The sequence below is a fragment of the Nicotiana tabacum genome, chromosome 21, assembly GCF_000715075.1.
Source record: "Nicotiana tabacum cultivar K326 chromosome 21, ASM71507v2, whole genome shotgun sequence".
NCBI lineage: Eukaryota > Viridiplantae > Streptophyta > Magnoliopsida > Solanales > Solanaceae > Nicotiana > Nicotiana tabacum.
Window position 1 is genome coordinate 90,536,490 of NC_134100.1, and position 18,924 is coordinate 90,555,413.

General features: G+C 36.9%; 2 protein-coding genes and 1 non-coding gene across 4 annotated transcripts; 1 reads left to right on the top strand and 2 right to left on the bottom strand.

Moving 5' to 3' along the window:
- Positions 1 to 133: 133 nt before the first annotated feature.
- On the bottom strand, positions 134 to 6,400 carry LOC107771977 (putative protein arginine N-methyltransferase 1.2). The gene is made up of 9 exons (XM_016591444.2): positions 6,061 to 6,400; positions 5,099 to 5,109; positions 4,831 to 4,986; positions 3,290 to 3,353; positions 3,047 to 3,189; positions 1,700 to 1,787; positions 1,396 to 1,511; positions 1,145 to 1,295; positions 134 to 722 (listed from the first exon to the last, which is right to left on the bottom strand). Exons 1-9 carry the CDS (start codon positions 6,323 to 6,325, stop codon positions 517 to 519), a joined length of 1,200 nt encoding a protein of 399 aa, XP_016446930.1. The 5' UTR covers positions 6,326 to 6,400; the 3' UTR covers positions 134 to 516.
- Positions 6,401 to 8,818: 2,418 nt separating this feature from the next.
- Positions 8,819 to 18,572, bottom strand: LOC107771978 (splicing factor U2af large subunit A). Of its 2 annotated transcripts, none has more exons than XM_016591447.2 (14): positions 18,437 to 18,572; positions 17,577 to 17,714; positions 14,820 to 15,040; positions 14,425 to 14,673; positions 13,374 to 13,444; positions 12,711 to 12,781; positions 12,583 to 12,627; positions 12,164 to 12,223; positions 11,146 to 11,206; positions 10,951 to 11,063; positions 10,181 to 10,627; positions 9,882 to 10,017; positions 9,591 to 9,658; positions 8,819 to 9,293 (listed from the first exon to the last, which is right to left on the bottom strand). In XM_016591447.2, exons 2-14 carry the CDS (start codon positions 17,691 to 17,693, stop codon positions 9,156 to 9,158), a joined length of 1,797 nt encoding a protein of 598 aa, XP_016446933.1. In that variant the 5' UTR covers positions 17,694 to 17,714; positions 18,437 to 18,572; the 3' UTR covers positions 8,819 to 9,155. The 2 variants fall into 2 exon arrangements, with proteins under 2 accessions (XP_016446933.1, XP_016446931.1); XM_016591445.2 differs by having other exon boundaries at positions 12,711 to 12,793.
- Positions 17,125 to 17,198, top strand: TRNAN-GUU (transfer RNA asparagine (anticodon GUU)). Its single transcript has one exon. It is a non-coding gene; the product is annotated as a tRNA-Asn (tRNA).
- Positions 18,573 to 18,924: the final 352 nt, after the last annotated feature.

Genomic DNA, 18,924 nt, shown 5'->3' on the forward strand with positions numbered 1-18,924 from the left:
AGTTGCAATAATGTATATTGACCAAAAACGAAAAGGAGTTGCAATAACATATACAGCAGACTGTTTAGGAGTGAAGGAATTCTATCGAATTAACATTCACCACCAATAACACATACAAAATTGTATTTATCTAATAACACAACAAATCACCTTTATCCAAGGGAAAAATTACGTCGTACTGGGCACTTTGGTAAGTTTAACCAGTGTATCAGATACATGAACGTCGTTTTGTAAAATAGTTTGGTTACAACTGCCTCTATGGCCTCAAACATCAGACAATGCAGCAAATGAATTTCATGGTTGTGTAACTGAGCAGACAGAAAGGAAAATAACCCACAGTTTGGTGGAAGAAACCATAAACAGAGAATATAAATAGCTTTGATTCCTTTTGGAAGTAGCTACCTGCTTTAAAAATGATATCAGCTCAGTATACAGATACTGATGTGACAAATCGTCATGCCCTGCACGCCCAGAGGAGGTAAACCCAAGAACTCTTGCCTTTTTCAACTTTATGCATCATCGCATCCGATGATATTGAGTTCTTGACACATGACAGTGCCGACCATTTACAGAGTATTTGAGCATTATATCGACATCTCGAGGATTTTTCTTGTTAGGAGCCACAGTCATGCTTCCAACTACAGCTTCCCCTTGACAAATGGTTATCACATCTTCCAGGTAGAGAACTGTTTGCTTCCAATGTGTGCCCCGAGATTTTGGCCCTATATCATTAAGTTTTCATGGTTAGTAACAAGCAATAACTTGGCTTTTCTGAGATGTGATGCTCTTAATATTCTATGGTGCAGATCACTCGGGTCTTTGCATGAACTCTTTGGAATCCTACATACTACAAAAATCATGAGCTGATACAAGTGGGAAAAAAAAGGGTATCATCTACTGTGATCCCCACGTGCCATGTTTGTAGCTTATACTATTTCCCTCCCCCCATATTCTCTCACAAAACCCCAAGAAATTGTAAAAAAAGAAAATAATAAACTGACCAATCTAAGCACCAGACCCTCTGGAAAAGGAAATTGATATAGCAGAAATGACTAATATATGGAAAAACTGCAAGGAGATTACTGCAAAGACTAATGTCATAACTAAAAGCAACAAAAGCAAATGCAAGGACAAAAGTACGAACCTGTTGAGAAGCCCAACAACTTGTGGCACTTCGTGAAAGAGACATCGAAGTATGCTACAAGGGCATGGATGTAATCGTCACGTTCTGCAATGAGCTTAAAGGGGGCAGTGAAGGAAGCATCTCCAGAAGTCATCTTAGAAATGTCCATTGTCTGAAGGGAAGGATCCGTTGTCAGTAAAGGGAAAAGGCAAGATTATACATTATACAGCTATTTCAATAAATCCCATGGCAACTAAACTTGACCTGATTACCTTGAGTAACTGGCAGTTTGTAACAATCTGATTCTGATCTACTGTGTCAACAAGAGGTTCCATCATAGCTTGCTTCCGGATGCAGCTCATATCAAAACCATACACATCATTCCAAACTGCAGTAGCATAAGAAGGACCAAATTAACGCAAGCAAAAAATGGAATATAAGATGACAGTTGAGCCCCACTAGTGGGAAAAAACTGATGCCGCTAGAAAAAATAAATTCGAAGTGCATACTAAATAGGCAATACTATGGCAAATCATAATTCATCAAGTACAAAACGGGAAAGAGGAGTAAGCTTGCATTCGATCTTATCAGCCTTGTAGTCAGCATCTTCAATAGCTGTCAAATAGAGAGAAGCTTTATCTGGCAGAACAAGACCATCCTTTACCTGTAAGGGGAAAGAATGTAACTATAAATCATCAATCAAACTAGAAAACCTCCAAGACAAGTGAACACATCCAGTAGCAAGGCCAGACATTTGACATAAATTTGGCGAGCTAATCTAACCAACCTGCAATATCTCCCGAAAGCAACAATATGAAAGAGCTGGTTCAAGGGGAAAAGCGTAACTTTTGTAGTGAAATCATCCATTCAACTCAAGTCCTCAATCAAGAGCAGGACGGACACTAACTATAAGTACTCATTCTCATAGCCTAAAGAAGCCATATTTTCAAAGTCATCTTCCCAACAGTTGACTAAAATGATAAATCATTTGCACATTCACAGTTCAACTTTCTTTTTAGTGTTCAATATAGTTTAGTAGGAAATAAATCACCAAAGAAGCACTCTAATAATGTTCAAGCACAAGCGCAAGACAATCACATCTTTTCTCCTTTGCTTTTGTTGTCTTTTTTCCTTTTCCAGATTAGTCCATCTAAGGTGTTAGGGAGGAGGATCAGCAAGAAGGTTTGATCACTGCAAGTGAATGTGACGATAGCTGAAATATGTTTCACATGTGAGAACAAAATGTCGGGGCAAAATCTAGATTAGCATTCAATGGTAGAATGTAATCACGCCTTTCTTTTGAACCCGTCACCAAGCTTCAACAATAAGCATGGCCTAATTAATATAGAAGAGGTTGCGAATGTCACAGTATCATAGCTTGGAAAAGGACAGGGGCCCTCTTCCTCGTTCCACACATATTTCACTACTACCGACACTTTCTCCTGCTCAGACCTTTTACTTTGTGCCATCATTTCCGTCTCCCCTCTAAAATCTCTCAAACCCACAACATATAGTTGAAATTATTGATGAATGGACAGTTGGAAACAATATTTCACACGCAGCTTCTTTTCAGTTAATAGTTCAACCTGCAATCTTTTTAACTACATTAAGGGGTTAACTCATTAAAACACTAGGCCAACAGTCTTGGGTCTACTTCATGGTTTCTTCAAATTACTAAATATATTTTCTTTATAGATAAGTATCTGTTGTGCTACATACAATTTCTCTTCATCCATAAAAGTACTCAACCTAATATCTATTGGTCCATGCTTTCTCTTCATCCATAGAATTACTCAAAACCTAATCTCTATACATTCATGCACAGGCAGTCACATCACTAGCACGGAAAATCTATCCTGAAGAGCTGACATCATCATTAATCCAAATGACAAGTTGTACATCATCACAAGCAGAGTAACTTACCAGCCACTTATCACGAGCATACAAAACTGTATCTAACATGTTCTCGTACAGCAGAAAGTATCCCATCCACTCAGAGATTATAATATCCACTTGTGGAACGGGTAAGTCAATTTCCTCTACCTTTCCCTTGATAACTGTTATAACTGAGATAGAAAGAGAACAGACTCAGTAAAGTAGCATCAGAATAAATACACCAGAATACATGTCACAAAGTAGATGATTTAGTGGTAACATCCGTCTCACCATCGGAAAAACCATTGAGTTTTACAATTTCTTGTGCCATGTCAGCCATACTGGAGCATTCAATCTGAAAATTAAATTGTAAAGGATTAGCCATGCCCATACCGCATTAGACTAGTTCATGTTGGCTTCTTCTAGCAGTTTTACATATTTAGTTTGACGATATTGCAAAGACAACTGCCTGTTTCACTTAGCTTTCCAATCAATTCGTATTCCAAAATCTATTGCAATATCTTCACAAGAACCACAATGTAAAGCATGGTAATGGAAGACAATGTTGGTTTTTTAAGAGTAGAAACTGGTAAGGGAAGCAGTGAAGTTTGTCTAACTGCCAATGTTCAGAAAGACCCAGTAACTGATGAGAAGGTTCTTGAAGGCGGAGCGCTGGTATTGGCAGATATGGGTATATGTGCTATTGATGAATTGGACAGGTTGGATGAGTCTGATAGAACAGCTATTCATGAAGTAATGGAGCAGCAGACTGTTAGCATTGAAAAGGCTGGGATCACTACATCTCTGAATGCAAGGACCGCAGTGCTTGCTGCTGCTAATCCTGCCTGAGGAAGATATGATATGAGAACGACGTCAGCTGAAAATATTAATCTTCCTCCAGCTCTTCTATCAAGGTTTGATCTTTTATGGCTAATCTTAGATCGAGCAACTATGGATGCCGATCTTGAAATGGCTGACACATTGATTATGTGTTTGAGAAGCTGACATTTTGCTACCCCAGGATCACCCATCAAACATATATGTAAATCTCCTCTGATCTTCATACCATCCTTGAACTTCGGATAAGAAGAAGAAGAGGAGCTTTCCTGATATTCTCGTGCCCAAAAATTTCAGAAAGGAACTGAGAACACTGATGGTTCTGATCCAAAACAAAAGATGCCCCCTGAGATCAAGCGATTCGATGAAGTGTACATCAAAGCATCTCCAAAAGGTCAGCCATTTACAATTCGGGAAGTCAAGGCTTCATATATTGGTCAGCTTATCAGGATATCTGGTATTGTGACACGCTGTTCAGACGTCAATCCACTGATGCAGGTGGCTGTATATACATGTAAAGAATGTGGATTCGATATCTATCAGGAAGTAACTGCTAATTCCTTTTGTTTGACTGCCCATCCTATTGCTGCAAGGTAAATAAAGCAAAAGGGAACCTCATCCTTCAACTTAGGGCATCAAAGATATTGAAGTTTCAAGAGGCCAAAATTCAAGAGTTGGCTGAACATGTTCCCAAAGGAAACATTTTACGGGGAACGTGACCTTTGGAAACATATTCAGCCAACTCTCGAATTCTGGCCTCTTGAAACTTCAGAAACTTTGATGCCGTAAGTTGAAAGATGAAGTTCTTAGCTACATCTATTCCACTATACTTCTCTTAGCAATTCCTCTGTTATTTCCTAGTTTCTCTTTTTTTTTTAAAACCAACATAGTGCACAGTGGGCCAGCCACCACAGAACAATCACGAAAGAACAAGAAATTACACAATATAGAAATGCAAGTATTAAATGAGAACAAGGAACAAGTGGAATGCATACCGCATAAACATGTTTGGCACCAACTTTTGCGCAAAAGAGTGACAGGATTCCTGTCCCAGCTCCCACATCAAGGACAACTTTGTCCTTGAAAAGAAAAGAATTTTTATATATTACATTTTGGTAAGTCTTAGTTCTTACCACATCCTTCAACATCTCCTGTTAACAAGGCAAAATTACAATAGAACCATGTAAAAATCATCTTTAAGCAAAATTTTATCAACAAAAGATGCAAACTTGCACGAAAATTCAAAGAGAGATGGATACTTACTTCATGAATACCTGCAAAATCATCAATAAAACAAAGGAGGAAAAATTAGCCTCTAAAAGTAATATCAGACCAAGCAAATATGCATAAATCTGTCAGCTGGTAATAAAAGTTGAGGGTCAAGTGGGGTACTATAGGTTACTGAAAACTCTGAGACATAAAAAAAGATACTTTAATCCACAAAGAATATTGAAAAACCAATCAATACATGAAAAGCTAGCTTATCTATGAGCAAGAAAGGTTTTCCTCCTCCAACAACAAACCCAGTGAAATCACACAAGTGAGGTGTGGGGAGGGTAAAGTGTATGCAGACCTTATCCATACCTTATGACGGTAGAGAGTTTGTTTCCGAAAGGTTTTCCTCCAACAACTGAATATTTTATAGCATTAACTACATTCCAAATACCTAGACCAAAAAATAGGAAGAAGAGATGTAGGTTGAAGTATATTGAAGTTTAATTGCACCCAAGTATATAGCGTAGTAGTGGTTAATAAAGTTGGAGGAGAACCATGAGTTCTCAGGTTCAAATCCAAGTGGACGCAAAAAAACTAGGTGATTTCTTCCCAAATTTCTAAGACTTGATAGGAGGTAGCAGGTACTGGGTGAAATAGACAGCAAACTAGTATGGAAACCACCATTATAAAAATAAAAAAAAAATCTAGTCACAACTATTAATGCAAAAAATAAGTGTAGTTTACATCAGTCAACCAGTTACCCCGAATTGCAAAAATCAAAAAGTAAAAAATATTCAAACTCCGTTTTCCCAAAAGCTGAAACAAATGCCACCTAAGTTTTCCTTAGCTCTTTTCTACTCCAAAGCTGCTTTTTTTCTTTCTTTTTTTTGAGGGGTGAACTTCCCCAAAGAAAAAATGAGATTCTCAATACTTGTAGAAACTCAAATTCAGTACTAAATCTAGCTAAAACACAGTAAATAACGAACTACGATGAATTAAACTGTACTGACCAAAATGAGAATACGAGTCAAAATAATAGTCGGCGCTGGTCTTATCGACGTCAACAATTGAATCATCATTGGCGGAGGCGGGGCGGCCACACATAGAAACATCTTCGTCGATTTCAAGGTTTGAACTTTCCGTAACAGTTTCATCGCCTTGCTCTACTACCTGTTCGTCGTCCTCCTCGTACTGAAATTTGATTTTTGAGGGTTTTAAATCGTGAGTGCTTGTACTTGCTGAATTTTGATTCTCATTGTTGGTTCGTGAATCCATTTGTTTGGTTTGAACAGATTTTGGAGTTGTGTGAATGTTGATTTTAGGGTTTAGGGTTTTAGAATAAATGGGTGGCTCCAAATTAGGGTTTATGAAGGAGCAAATATCTGTGTGGACCCCACTGTTCTGCTGGACCCACTACTCAGTTTTTATTTTACCTGGACACTATTCTTTTTGTTTTTCTATTTTTTTTGTGAGTTGAATGTCGGTCGAAACTATTTATATCTCTTAACCGTAAAAGTATATAATATTTTTATACTTTTTATATATAATATATACAAAAAATATATTTTTTTAAAATTTATATCTAATAGCCATAAAAAAAAATTGACTATTATTTTAAGAACGGCTATACAGTGTCACTTTCTTTTTCTTTTTTTTCTTTTTTTTTTTTACGTAGCTAAGTATTAGATTGACCAAATGATCAAATTGAAAATTGAAAATTGAAACTTATCACTTACTGTAGTTAATTGATATATAATGCTACCTAAATTTATTCTTTAATCATAATAAATTAGCATATATAATCATTGCTTACCGAGTATATTTAACTTTTAATTAATAAAATTTTGCACCAAACCCTTTTTAAAAAAATTTAATTTTAGAACATAAAAGAGAGAAATAGAAGCCCTAGGACAAATGATCTTGGCAAAGTGTTGTGGTGGAGTAATAAGTATTTCTTTATTCTTAGAGGTTTCAGGTTCGAGCCCTGGTCATAGAGTCACTTTTGCTAGAGACGCTTTACCCACCCCACCCCAATGTAAAATTTTTCGACGCGAATCAAGATTTAGTCTGGCTCCCATGCGAGTACCGGACCGAATGGGAAACCCAAAAAAAAAATCTTGAGTCGTTACTTTGGATTTGAACATGATTTTCTTGGAGTAGTTGCAGACTTGCAATTGTGATCGTTGCGTTGCCTGTTATGTTCGCCGTCATATTTGCATTGGCCAATAAGGCACTCAACTTCCAGAGAAGATAATTGAGTTCACCTACTAAGACTTAATGAGAAAGAAGAGAATACAAAACCACAATACATATATATCACTACAACAACAACAACAACTCAGTATACACTAGTGGGGTCTGGGGAGGGTAGTGTACGCAGACCTTTTCCGATAGACCCTTGGCTCCCTCCCTCAAAGAATTCTCTACCTTGCTCTTGGGGTGACTCGAACTCACAACCTCTTGGTCGGAAGTGAAGGGTGTTCACCACTAGAGCAACCCACTCTGATCAATACATATAGATCACTACTTGAATTTGTCTTGTAACCTTCTTTTTGTTACTGTGTGTGTTCTTTTGTTTTTCCTTAATCCCAAGTTTTGTTTCTACAAAGAAATAATTAGATAATGACAAATGAAATACCAGAAATTTACTTCATTGTTGGCTTCTGTTTTTTTTTTTTCTTTCTTTCTTATAACCTAGAATACTTCTCCCATTTTTTCGTGCCACATAGCAACATTTTAAAATCATCAATCGATCAACCAGAAGAGTGCCGCAATACCTATGACATATCCATAATTCAAAACATAGTGCGCCTTCTGAAATGTACACTCTACTCACGCAATACCAAATAGTTATAGAATTCATCCAAATATCGAAAACCATCAATGCCCTCTAAGAATTTATGACCTCCCCTTCAAAACTAAACTGTGACCTTGCACACGCAAACCTTAATCCCACAGAACACACCACATCTATCATGTCGTTATATGAAAAATACGAGAACCTCATAATTATTCTAAGTCACAAGTAGAATACATATCCGATCAGCCAGAAGCCTTCCATTTGATCCCATCCGGTAGAAAATCAGAATACTCACAATTATATCTGATAGAACTCTCTAACTCCTTTAGGTGGCAATTGAACTCTAACCTCTTTTCTGCTTATAGTACTGTGTCTAATAGGAGAGTAGTTGGTTCAAGATTTACAATTGAATTCACATTGATAAAAAACTGATATCTTAGTAATTTTTTCTTGTATTATTGAGGCATATGCATGATTTACATTAGAAAGAAGTACTACCGAATGTATATAATTATTTTTCTATTTATTTAACCGCTTAAACCTATCTAATATATAAGTCAACATAATCTCGTTTATAATTGTTCATATTCACAAGTTTAGATAACGTTCAGTAATTTGAGTATACTACCAAGTTGATCGACGAAATAAGATTACTTTCCATCATTTTGAGTTTGCACTTTTTCTATTTCTTTTATTATCTCCCTCACACATACGTTTAATAATATATATGTTATTTTAAAAGTTTTTATTAATCGACACAAGATGCACTTGTGACGCACGAGACACATGCGATGAAAAAGATGTGTGACGCACGCATGAGCTAGGTTATTAAATATATTTGAGCCTTATAAAGTTATGTAAAACTCGGTGTTGATATCAAATCAAAAAATGCAAAACATATAAGTTAAACACTCTATGCAAATAAGTATTTACCAAATTACCTCCTATAACATATTAATATATAATGATAACATAAAAATTGAATCCAATGACTTATTAGTCCAAAAAAAACTAGGATGGTCAAATTTATGTTAAAGTAATAATGCACAGACTACAAACATCATGCCACGCATACGCCAAGTGCGCGCCTCTTGACTAGGCATACCGGTTTCCTACTAGCTCTACAATAGCTGGGAATAAAAGCAGCAACTAGGCTTATAGTTGGTCACATGGAATCTTCAGACCAAACAAACATTTCCGTTAAAGAAAGGAAACTAGAGTACAACTAAAGAATTCCAAGGGAGGACGATAGCTATTTACTAGATCGTTTGGCTGTGCGCACTCAAGACAGTCCAGAGCAGATACCTAGCCCTCGTAGTCCCCCTCAGAGAACTTGTTCTCCGAATAAAAGACAGCAACAACTGGGTTTCCTCCAAATTTTCTGCCATTCAATCCTTGTTGAGCTCTCGAGGAACCCTCCACATCCGTGTACTCCAAAAAGACCTGAGGATAACCAACAGCAAACATACTTAATAAACACGGAAACAAGGTTATAGCAGAAGTCTTTCAGCGGTGGTCCAAAAGCATTAATTTGAGGATTTACTAACTGTTGAAATATTATAAGTTGCTGCTGATAAAACCAAGAGATTATGTCAAAACCTGTATAGCATCCTAAGAATACTGGTTGTGTTTATATTTGCGTAGAATACTGGTGCACGGGTTTATATTTTTTTTAAAAAGGTATATTGGTGCATAATAAATTTGTGCAGAAAGCATCATGGTGCATACTGAATTACTAACCTTTCCAACCCCTGGTGTCGGTTCACCGTCAGGCCTTGGGCGTGGGATGGCTAAATTCACTAAATTACCTGCAAATTGAAGAAAGATAGTATAAATTTTCACATTAGAAGAATTGTGAAACCCAAAAATAAATTAAGTCAATTATATTTATGGCTAAGCTCATGATATCAAAGACTTGCGAAGATTTATGCCACATAAAAACATAAAAGAGCTATTAAATATAAAGCTCGAGTATTCAAAAGGAAAGAACAAGACTAGCTTGATGCGTCTGAAGTGACTGAATGTATTTACCAAATTTCCCGCATTCAGTTCTCATATCTTCCACTATATCTTCATAGTCTTCATCATCTTTGAGCTCATCCGCGCTAACCACATTTGTTAGGCATAAGACTTTAGTCGGAGGTCCACCAGGTTGTAGCATGAGTCTCTGCAAATCAAAAGCCAAAAACAAGCCACAGGCCCAAAGATCAGTCGACATTTCCCCTTAAGAAACAGTATAAGAATTTGACAGCCTAGAATAAATTGTCCAAACAAGCAAAGGAAAGAAACAAAAAGCAACACAGATTGAATAACAAAAGGATACACATTACCTGCAGTGCTATTTGTTGCTGAGCATGCATTAATATACTCTCCTGCTCTGGCTTAGGCTGTAAAGTACCTTGACTTGCACGTCTGACAGTAAGAGTTTTATCACCCATCTTAATCCCATTAAGAGCTGCACATGCAATATCTGTAACCGACACGTCAGAGTAAACACAAAAGGCATAGCCTTTCGAGTTTCCAGTTTCTTTATCTTTGACCAGATTAAACCCCCGAAGAGGGCCAAAGGACTCAAGCAACTCCCTAATCTGAGCTTCAGTGAAATAGTATGGCAGGCCTCCCACAAAAATACGGTCAGGACCTTCAAGCCCACCAGTGGATCCTGGTGATAATCCCACTGCAGCAAGGTTAAGGTTTGGATTCGGTTGGCTCGGACCAAGTGTTGCAGCCAGGGAGGGGTTATAATCAGTTGGTCTTCTAACTTTTACTTGTGTTCCCTACAGCGCAAAGAGACGATATTAGCACAAATTTGAGTTTCCTCCAATGTGAACTAAATATAGTCCAAGGCTGATAATACTTACAAAACAAGTCCTACATATGCAAAAGAATTAACCACTATAAAGTAAAAGGAGCCAGCAGAAAAAAAAAACCAATACAAAGAAGAAACAAGACCACCAGCATTAAATACATGCCTCAGATGAAGGTAAGAATTTAAACAAATACCAGCCTATACGTGAATCCAGGCCAACCTTTCACATACTCTCTTTGCAGGTGATTCAGAAGCCAACAAACTGATCCCTAAACTAGAAAGGAAGATTACCTCAAAGATAATGCCATCTAAGGCCATGGCATTGCTGGCCTCCTCCACGGATCTCATCTCAACGAAAGCAAACTTTTTCTCATGGTTTATATAAACATTAACAACAGCATCTCCTGGAAAACACAGTGAAAAATTAAAGCATTATAGGTATGGCATAGTTGCGTTAAGACGTGAAGACAGTTCAATTTGACTAACCTGGACCAGCAGTGTTTCCACCAATTGCCGACATAACATGATTAAAGTAGGTAGCCACTGACTGCACAACAATAAAATATTATCAGAAGACAGATTATAGCCCAAATTAAGTAAAATACATCTCATTTGTAAGTTCAAAATTTATTGAACTAGTGGTTTACTAATTCTAGAAATAATTCTTCTCTTTATAGAAGACAAAAGAAGTCACAAAACTTTCAACATAAGAATAGACTAATGTTAGAAATAAGCCAAGCCCAAATTTGAAGGACCCCATATAAAGTATAATTTCTACCATCTCTATAATTTTTATATGTGTTTCCTCTCATCTTTTTCAAGATAAAAAAAGGTTTCCTTCTCCCATAGCTAGTATATTCCTCGGGTATACACCTATATATATTCCTTAGTTCATTTGCCTATACAAATGAGGCCCTTTGTGTTTGTTGGTGAACATTTTGGCACTGTAAAGATTCAATATTTCTCAGTAAATGACTTAAATGCATCTCTCAAGGCTCATTAAAAGGCTAGAAAGCATCACTTACTTTTATTTTCTAGGAAAAAATGGAGAAGTTAATGAAGTGGCATTCTAGATGCTTATCCAGAGAATGCTTGAATCATGATGTCAAGTTTCACATGAATTTCTAAGTCATTGTTTCAGCTGATAACTGAAGCAATTTCTCGAATTAGACACTGGTATCGTCTAGGGAAAATATAGACAGAAAAATTGAGCTAAAACTAAGCTGAAGCTGCAAGAGTGATTCGATTGAAAATGAAAGCAGGTCTGTAGCTCATGACATTCAAGCCACCCTCATCCATGCCAAGAAAATGATACATTCAAATAAGTTATGAAGAAGGGATGACTAATGATGGAATTGAGTCAAATATATACGAAAACCACCAGCAGACTAACGAACTAAGGTAACTCTTTGACTACCAAATTTTCTGAATATAGGGAACCCAAGCTAACTATATAAGTAAAATAATCAAAACATCTGAACTAAATAGGATGAAGAAAAATTACCTGTTCATTTGCACTCGGAGGAAGTCCACCCACATAAACTCGCCTTGCATGTCTAGTTGCCTGAGAAATAAGCACTCTCAGAAAATCACCAATTTTTTTAAAAAATGAATTCCACCAGAAATTCTGATACTAAAAAATTTCCTCAAGTCTATTGAAATTACCCTTCAACCTCGAACTGTAGGCCAAATTTGAGAATTTAGAAAGCATGACATTATAATTTTTCTAAAGTTAGATAAGATGGAAAGAACAAGATCCTGTTGCAGAGCATCCAGAAAAACTCAAGACAAATGCTGTAATTTCATCTTTTAAGTGACCATTTTGAAATCTCGTCATATTAATTAGAGCATCTAATTGAAGCAGACAAAGAGCTACTAATGGAACATTGAACAAAATGAAGAGGTTAAGGAGACAACTAAGACCTGCTGAGTCATTGCCTGGACTGGCATAACGGGAATAGCTCCAAGCTGCCACAAACAGAAAGAAGTTTTAAAATCATTCAAAAAATAAGAACAAAATATTGTTCCCACTTTCAAAAGGGAGAAAATACCTGTGCAGATGCCAAAGGGAACATGTTAGGAAAAATTCCTGGAATAGCTGGGGCAGTGGCAGGAAGTTGACCTGCAGGAGCATCTTATAGGGATAAAATGAGGATATTTTCTTTGTTTATCAATGAGAAGGACCTTTAAACACATAGATCTGTTTACTTCGGCTGCTAAAATTAGAACAAATTTTAGGTTTCCTCAAAATAATCTTCGGTAAATATTACAAAAGTAATTCACAATATATTCAGGTATTGGAGAAATTACTTGAAAGCTACCAAATAACAAAAACCCTGGTTGAAGATGAGTGAGACCTTTTATTGTCTTCCTTGAACATAAAAGCTAGAGCGGTTGGCTCACGCCCATTGTCAGCACAGTGGGGCTACTAGCCCAACGTTGCCTTCTTAGAACATAAGATAAGACATACTAAACAAAAAAACAACACCAAAGACAACAAAAAAAAAATCTTCTCAGTCTCAGGGTTATTTCACCAAGTAAACAATTGAAATAGAATATGAACAGTCAAACAATTGAAATAAATGTGAGCATCCAATCTAGCAACATACCAAAATGAAACCATGAATTTTGATAAGAACTTTCCACACTACATCCAAAAGAAAAAAAGTAACAGTTACCAAAATGTTGCCTATATAAAAGAAATCAGTAAGTACCTGTAACAGCAGGAGCACTAGGTAACAGAGCAGAAGTAGGAGGTGCCATGTCAAACCCGCTGATCCTTTTGCTGCAAGCATAATCAGTACGAACAGTTAGAGACATGCTAATACAAACCTTTCAATAAAGGAACCACAGTAACTGACTCCCCTCCCCCCCCCCCCAAAAAAAAAGAAAGAAGAAACCTATAGTATTACTAGTATTGTTAAAAAGAAAAAGAATGAACAAATTAAATTATCTTCACCAACGAAATTATATTATCTTCACCAACATAACTAGTAATGTTATATCTACAATTTCCGTCCCCAACTGAGTCTCTTTCAATTCATCCAAGCTACTAGGTACTAACTCATTTTTTCTAATGTACGTCAGAGCTAGCTTGACGCACCTCCACTATTTAGGTACCTGCATCCTTCCAATAATACAGGTACCGGTAACTATGGCTAACATGGCTTAGATCGATGGAGAGAAATCAACAAAAAAAATTATCTGTTCAGATTTGAATCCCAGTCACCCGTTGTCTTTGTTTCAACTTCATCGACTTACACACCCTCGGTGCTCCAAGATCTTAGGTTATTTAATTGTCCTTTTATAATAACCATCATAACCAATCTCTTCTACCCTCACCACCCCTCGCCAAAGGGAGTGTCCCATTTCTCAAACTAGTTACCTAACAGAAGAGTGAGGATATTTTAGCTCAATCTGCTGAGTAAAAAGATCAATGCTAATGGAGGAACTAATATTACATGCATGAAACTGATTATTCTACGGGAACCAGAATTGCACTCATAGCTGAAATCAGACAAACAATTTCCGGATTAACAGCTACTACTACTACTACTACTACTACTACTACTACTACTACTACTACTACGCCTCAATCCCAAACAAGTTGGGCTCGACTAAAAATAAAATGACCCGGACCAGCATAAGTGCAATTCTGACATTCCTCAACATAACCAAAGAAAAAAAGTACCATAGTCTATGCAATAGAGAGCAATCCCAAAGGACTGCCAATTATCAGTTTTTCATGGACAGCAGAGAACTTACCTTTTGGAGCGTGAACGAGAGCGAGAACGTGATCTTGATCTATGACCAGATTTTCCCCTTGAGTGAGATCTGTGTCCACGCCTTTCCTCTCTATCCTTGTCATAGGATTTTGACCTGTGTCTATCTCTTTCCTCTCTATCCTTGTCGTACGATTTGGACCTGTGTCTATGACCTTCCTCTCGCTCTCTCTCAAAAGATTTTGACCTATGTCTATACCTCTCATCTCTATCTCTATCATAATCTTTCTGCCTGCAGCAACAAATAAATCACACAGACATGAATGCATGGCTTGTCTCCAACAAGAAGTAAGTGAAAAACAGAAGTGCAAAACAACCAATGCGATGGCACATATATCAGCAATTCTACCACAACTGATTAAAATGAGCAATGATTACCAGTATTCCTGGCCCTCAGGACCATCAGAAATGGTAGCATCATCATCTCTATCTCTAGTCCTACGCCTCTCACTTCGATCTCTGTGGCGACGATCACGATCTTTTTCGCGATCCCTTTCCTTGTCTCTGCTCCTATCTCTATCCTTATCATGTCCTTTGTCCCTCTCCCTGTCCCTGCTTCTTGACGACTCCCTTTCATTTTCATAATCACGGGAGCTGTGCTGAAAGATGTAAAATCATTGGAAATGTTAATCAAAAACAGAAGCAATAAAGGGGAGCAAGTAACAACCAGATGTTAAACATATGAAAAGCATAATTTTGTAGCATCCGACTACACAACTCTGATTTATTTCTGCAGGAAATTATAAATTAACAACTCCACCTGAAAGAACAATCATAAAACGAAACCTACATATGCAAAGAAGATATTCTAGTGAATCCAATATTTCACTAAAATCAGAAGGAACCTGCAATGACTGACCTATATAAAACCCCAATTCTTACATTTGCTCTGCAAAGTATTCATTTCCATGATGTGCTGTTCTACTAAGGATAAAACCCATCAACCAGCGTTCACCTTACACCCATTTATCCAATATAAGATTGATAAAACTAACCAGGTTTCAAATGACTCACAGATACCAAACTGATTCGCCTCGTAGAACTGATAACATGACCAAAAGAACATTAATTTGCTGTCCCCTTCTGCATGGTCTTGACCATAAACAAAAACAAATGCCATTTTGAGGCCAGGTGTGCCCACCAGGGGTGAGGATAGGAGGAACTTAATCCTAGCTCCACATTGTCAAACTTAATTTTGAAAAAGAGATACTATAACACAAGGTCATCACAAGGTAAACAATTAATCACATGCTAAGGATAATTTTCTACTCAATTGTTAGCCTCTTCCTACATATAATCAAAAGAAGAAGCTTTAAAAAATATGTTGGAGCAATACGCATTAAAAAAGTCGACGGACTAGAACCCAACCAAAATCAAATGTTTCCTTTGACAAGTCTTGCCTAAGATTAAAATATACGCTAAATAAAAACAGTTCCAAAAGTTGCAATTTCATTAAAAGTTGACCATAATAGCATTGAATAGCCACAAATTTCATCATACCTTAGAGCTTGATCTTCTACTCCATAAATATATATAGAATATGACTAAAAATAACTACTACTGTTGTTCCGGTTTATGCGACATTATTTCTTTATTAGTATGTTCCAAAGAGAATGATATATTTTTATATTTGAAAACAATCTAATAAACCTCTATTCTATCATTAATGAGAAGTTACATAACCACACAAGTCTTATGGCATGTTTTTTTTGATAAAGTGATTTCAATAGATGGCATCAAGAAGATACAAGAAGTACAAATCTTATGGCATGTTGAAAACCACAAATTTCAAAAGTCTTCATTTCTTTCGGAAACTTCGTGCAAATCAAACTATTTACCTTTGGCCGTCACGCTATTCTACAATCAACCATGCTAATTATGCTAAAGATAGCCCTGATAGATCTCTACGACCTACCTCAACACGGTGTTATTAAAAGTGAGCGCTTCTCGCTTAACGAGGCGCAACCCTTGCGCTTTTATGCCCTAAACCGAGGCATGGGTTAAAAAGCGCACACTTCAGGCCCAAAAGCGAGGCGAGCGAGAAAAGCGAAAAAAACTAGCGAGGTCGACGACTGCCTAGGGTTTTATTGTAAAATTTTGCAAATACATTCTTACTTCTCTTCCAAAACATCTGCTTTGAGTGGACTGTTGCAAGCCTTGCGACATCTCTTCCTCTTCTCTTGAGTGTTGCGACTTCTTTCAAGGTAAGTTTTCTCTTCTCTTCTCTTCTCCTCTTCTCTTCCTCCTCTTGTTTTCTCTACTTTACCTGTTTCCTCTCGACTCCTCTTCTCTTTTTTCTTCTGTCTCTTTTTTCTCTTCTTGTTTTCTATTTTATTTTTATTCTTCGACTAGCAGCAGTTATTTTCTATGTTCTGCCCTTCTTTTTTCTTTGTTCTGCTCTAGGTTTTTTTTTTCTTCTCAAATGCGATGACACTTCAAGAGTTTGTAGATCTTGTTGATGAATAGTATGTTGCTCCCTTTGTGATTTGGTTTTGCATTTGCTTAATATGTTATGACTTATAAGGATTATTGACTATCTAGTCCTGGTATCTATTATTTACTTCTTAATTTAAGAATGTAAAGATTTGCTTAATATGTTATTTTTATTGAGTTCTTGGCCATTTATCTATGCATATTTAATATTTTTTTTATTTTTGTATTAAATTGCGTTTCACATGAAGAAGCTGGAATAGCTCAGTTGGTTAGAGCGTGTGGTTGTTAACCACAAGGTCGGAGGTTCAAGCCCTCCTTCTAGCGTTTCTGACCCCACGTGTGGGATTGCACTGGGTTTGTTGTTGTTGTTGCGTTTCACATAGAAAAAAAAACGTGCTTCGCTTTACGCTTCTCGCTTAAGGTGAAGCGAGGCCTCGTTGCTTTTTTCCGCTTCTCGCTCTCCAAAACACTGCTTCAACATAAAAATTCAGAGATAACGGCTATTCAGTTAGCTGCTGAAATCTGTGTGGTGACTGAGACTGATTCAACCATTGCTAGGCTGATGATGATACAAGATGTGTCCCACCTATCCGAGTCTCAAGGACAAAAGGTATAGCATTACTTTTAACAGACACATGAAAGCTAGGTCTCTACTCCTACTTCACGAGACGGAGGAAGTAATTGTCAAAAAACTCATCATACCTTAGAGCTTGATCTTCTCCTCCTCTCTTCTTCTCCATTATCCACACCGGCTGTTTCGTTCTCACCACCAGTACGACTAGGCGTGAGCTGACTGCGCCCATTTTCATGGGAGTCCATAGATGATTTAGAGTAAAACACCTGAAAATTAAGCTAAAATGTGTAAGGACCACAAACTTACCTAAGACCAACTAAAACACACATGGATTAATAGCACTTTTAAGTCCCTCGGTTATTGATAAATTCTGATTTTGATCCTTGTGATATATGACTGAATCCATTTAACCTTCAATTAGTTAAAAATGCGTGTTTTTGGTCCCTTTTTGTGAAATATATGTTATATTTAGACTATTTTTAGAACTATATTACCCTCAAATATGAAGTAACAGTACTAACTTACTGTAACACATGAGTAATTAAATGGTGTAATGGTCACTAATTCTGGTAATTTGTGAATATTCACGAGCAAAAGGATGAAATGCGCACATTTCAATTAATTGAAGGTTACATGTGTTTAGTAAGATATAATACAGACTAAAATTAGAACTTGTCATTAATTGATGGACCAAAAGTGCTATTAACCCAATTTTCATCATGTCGCCACTTCTAAGCTCTATCCTGATAGTTCATAATTCAGTTGGTGCGAATTCAAAGGATACGAAATACGATACATTCTATCATCAAAACAAATTTTGAGAATAAAATTTATCTTAAGAAAACATGTAAATTTCCCCTGATTAGGTAATTGCACTCTCACAAGTCAATAGAACAGAAACTTATGGGTATATCTATGTGTGTATATGTAGAGAGAGATAATATATGTATGTATGTATATATACTGAGAGAGAGAGAATGCAACAAACCAGCGAACGGCTGTACTGCTCCGGCAAGGCGAACCGGGAAACTGCACGGCGATCGGCTAAACTAGTGCTAGGGTTTGTGAACGTGTTGGAGAAAGCAAAGTGTAGGGGGGAAAATGTAAATTAAGCAATTCTATTATGGTTCCAAAAACTACGGCGTTTAAATGGGCCGTTGAGCTGTGTAAATGGGTCTTGAAATTGTGGATCATGTAATTGGACAGCTTGGGGCGCTAATCGCTATTATTTGCTTTTGGGCTTACAAAAGGAGCATGCATACCGCTAGTGGTGGCAAAATAGATTAAAAAAATAGACACTTTCATAAAATAACTATTGTTTGGAGACTTATTGTTGGGCGTAGCTATAATTTAGCTAATTACATTCCGTAGCTACTAATTGCTTGCCATGGGATGTATGTCGTTGTATTCAATTCGGATGTATACACTATATTCAATTCAGTTGTATTCATTCTTAACTATTTTACATTGTATTCA

Excerpts from the sequence above, each read along its gene's own strand:
- LOC107771977 (XM_016591444.2), bottom strand. The coding sequence starts at position 6,325 with ATGGATTCACGAACCAACAATGAGAATCAAAATTCAGCAAGTACAAGC. Across the intron at positions 3,190-3,289 it reads ACTCAATGGTTTTTCCGATG|TTATAACAGTTATCAAGGGA; the intron begins GTGAGACGGATG and ends TTTCTATCTCAG. Across the intron at positions 1,296-1,395 it reads CAAACTGCCAGTTACTCAAG|ACAATGGACATTTCTAAGAT; the intron begins GTAATCAGGTCA and ends CCTTCCCTTCAG.
- LOC107771978 (XM_016591445.2), bottom strand. The coding sequence starts at position 17,693 with ATGGACTCCCATGAAAATGGGCGCAGTCAGCTCACGCCTAGTCGTACT. Across the intron at positions 14,674-14,819 it reads CCTGAGGGCCAGGAATACTG|GCAGAAAGATTATGATAGAG; the intron begins GTAATCATTGCT and ends TTGTTGCTGCAG. Across the intron at positions 9,294-9,590 it reads CGACACCAGGGGTTGGAAAG|GTCTTTTTGGAGTACACGGA; the intron begins GTTAGTAATTCA and ends GGTTATCCTCAG.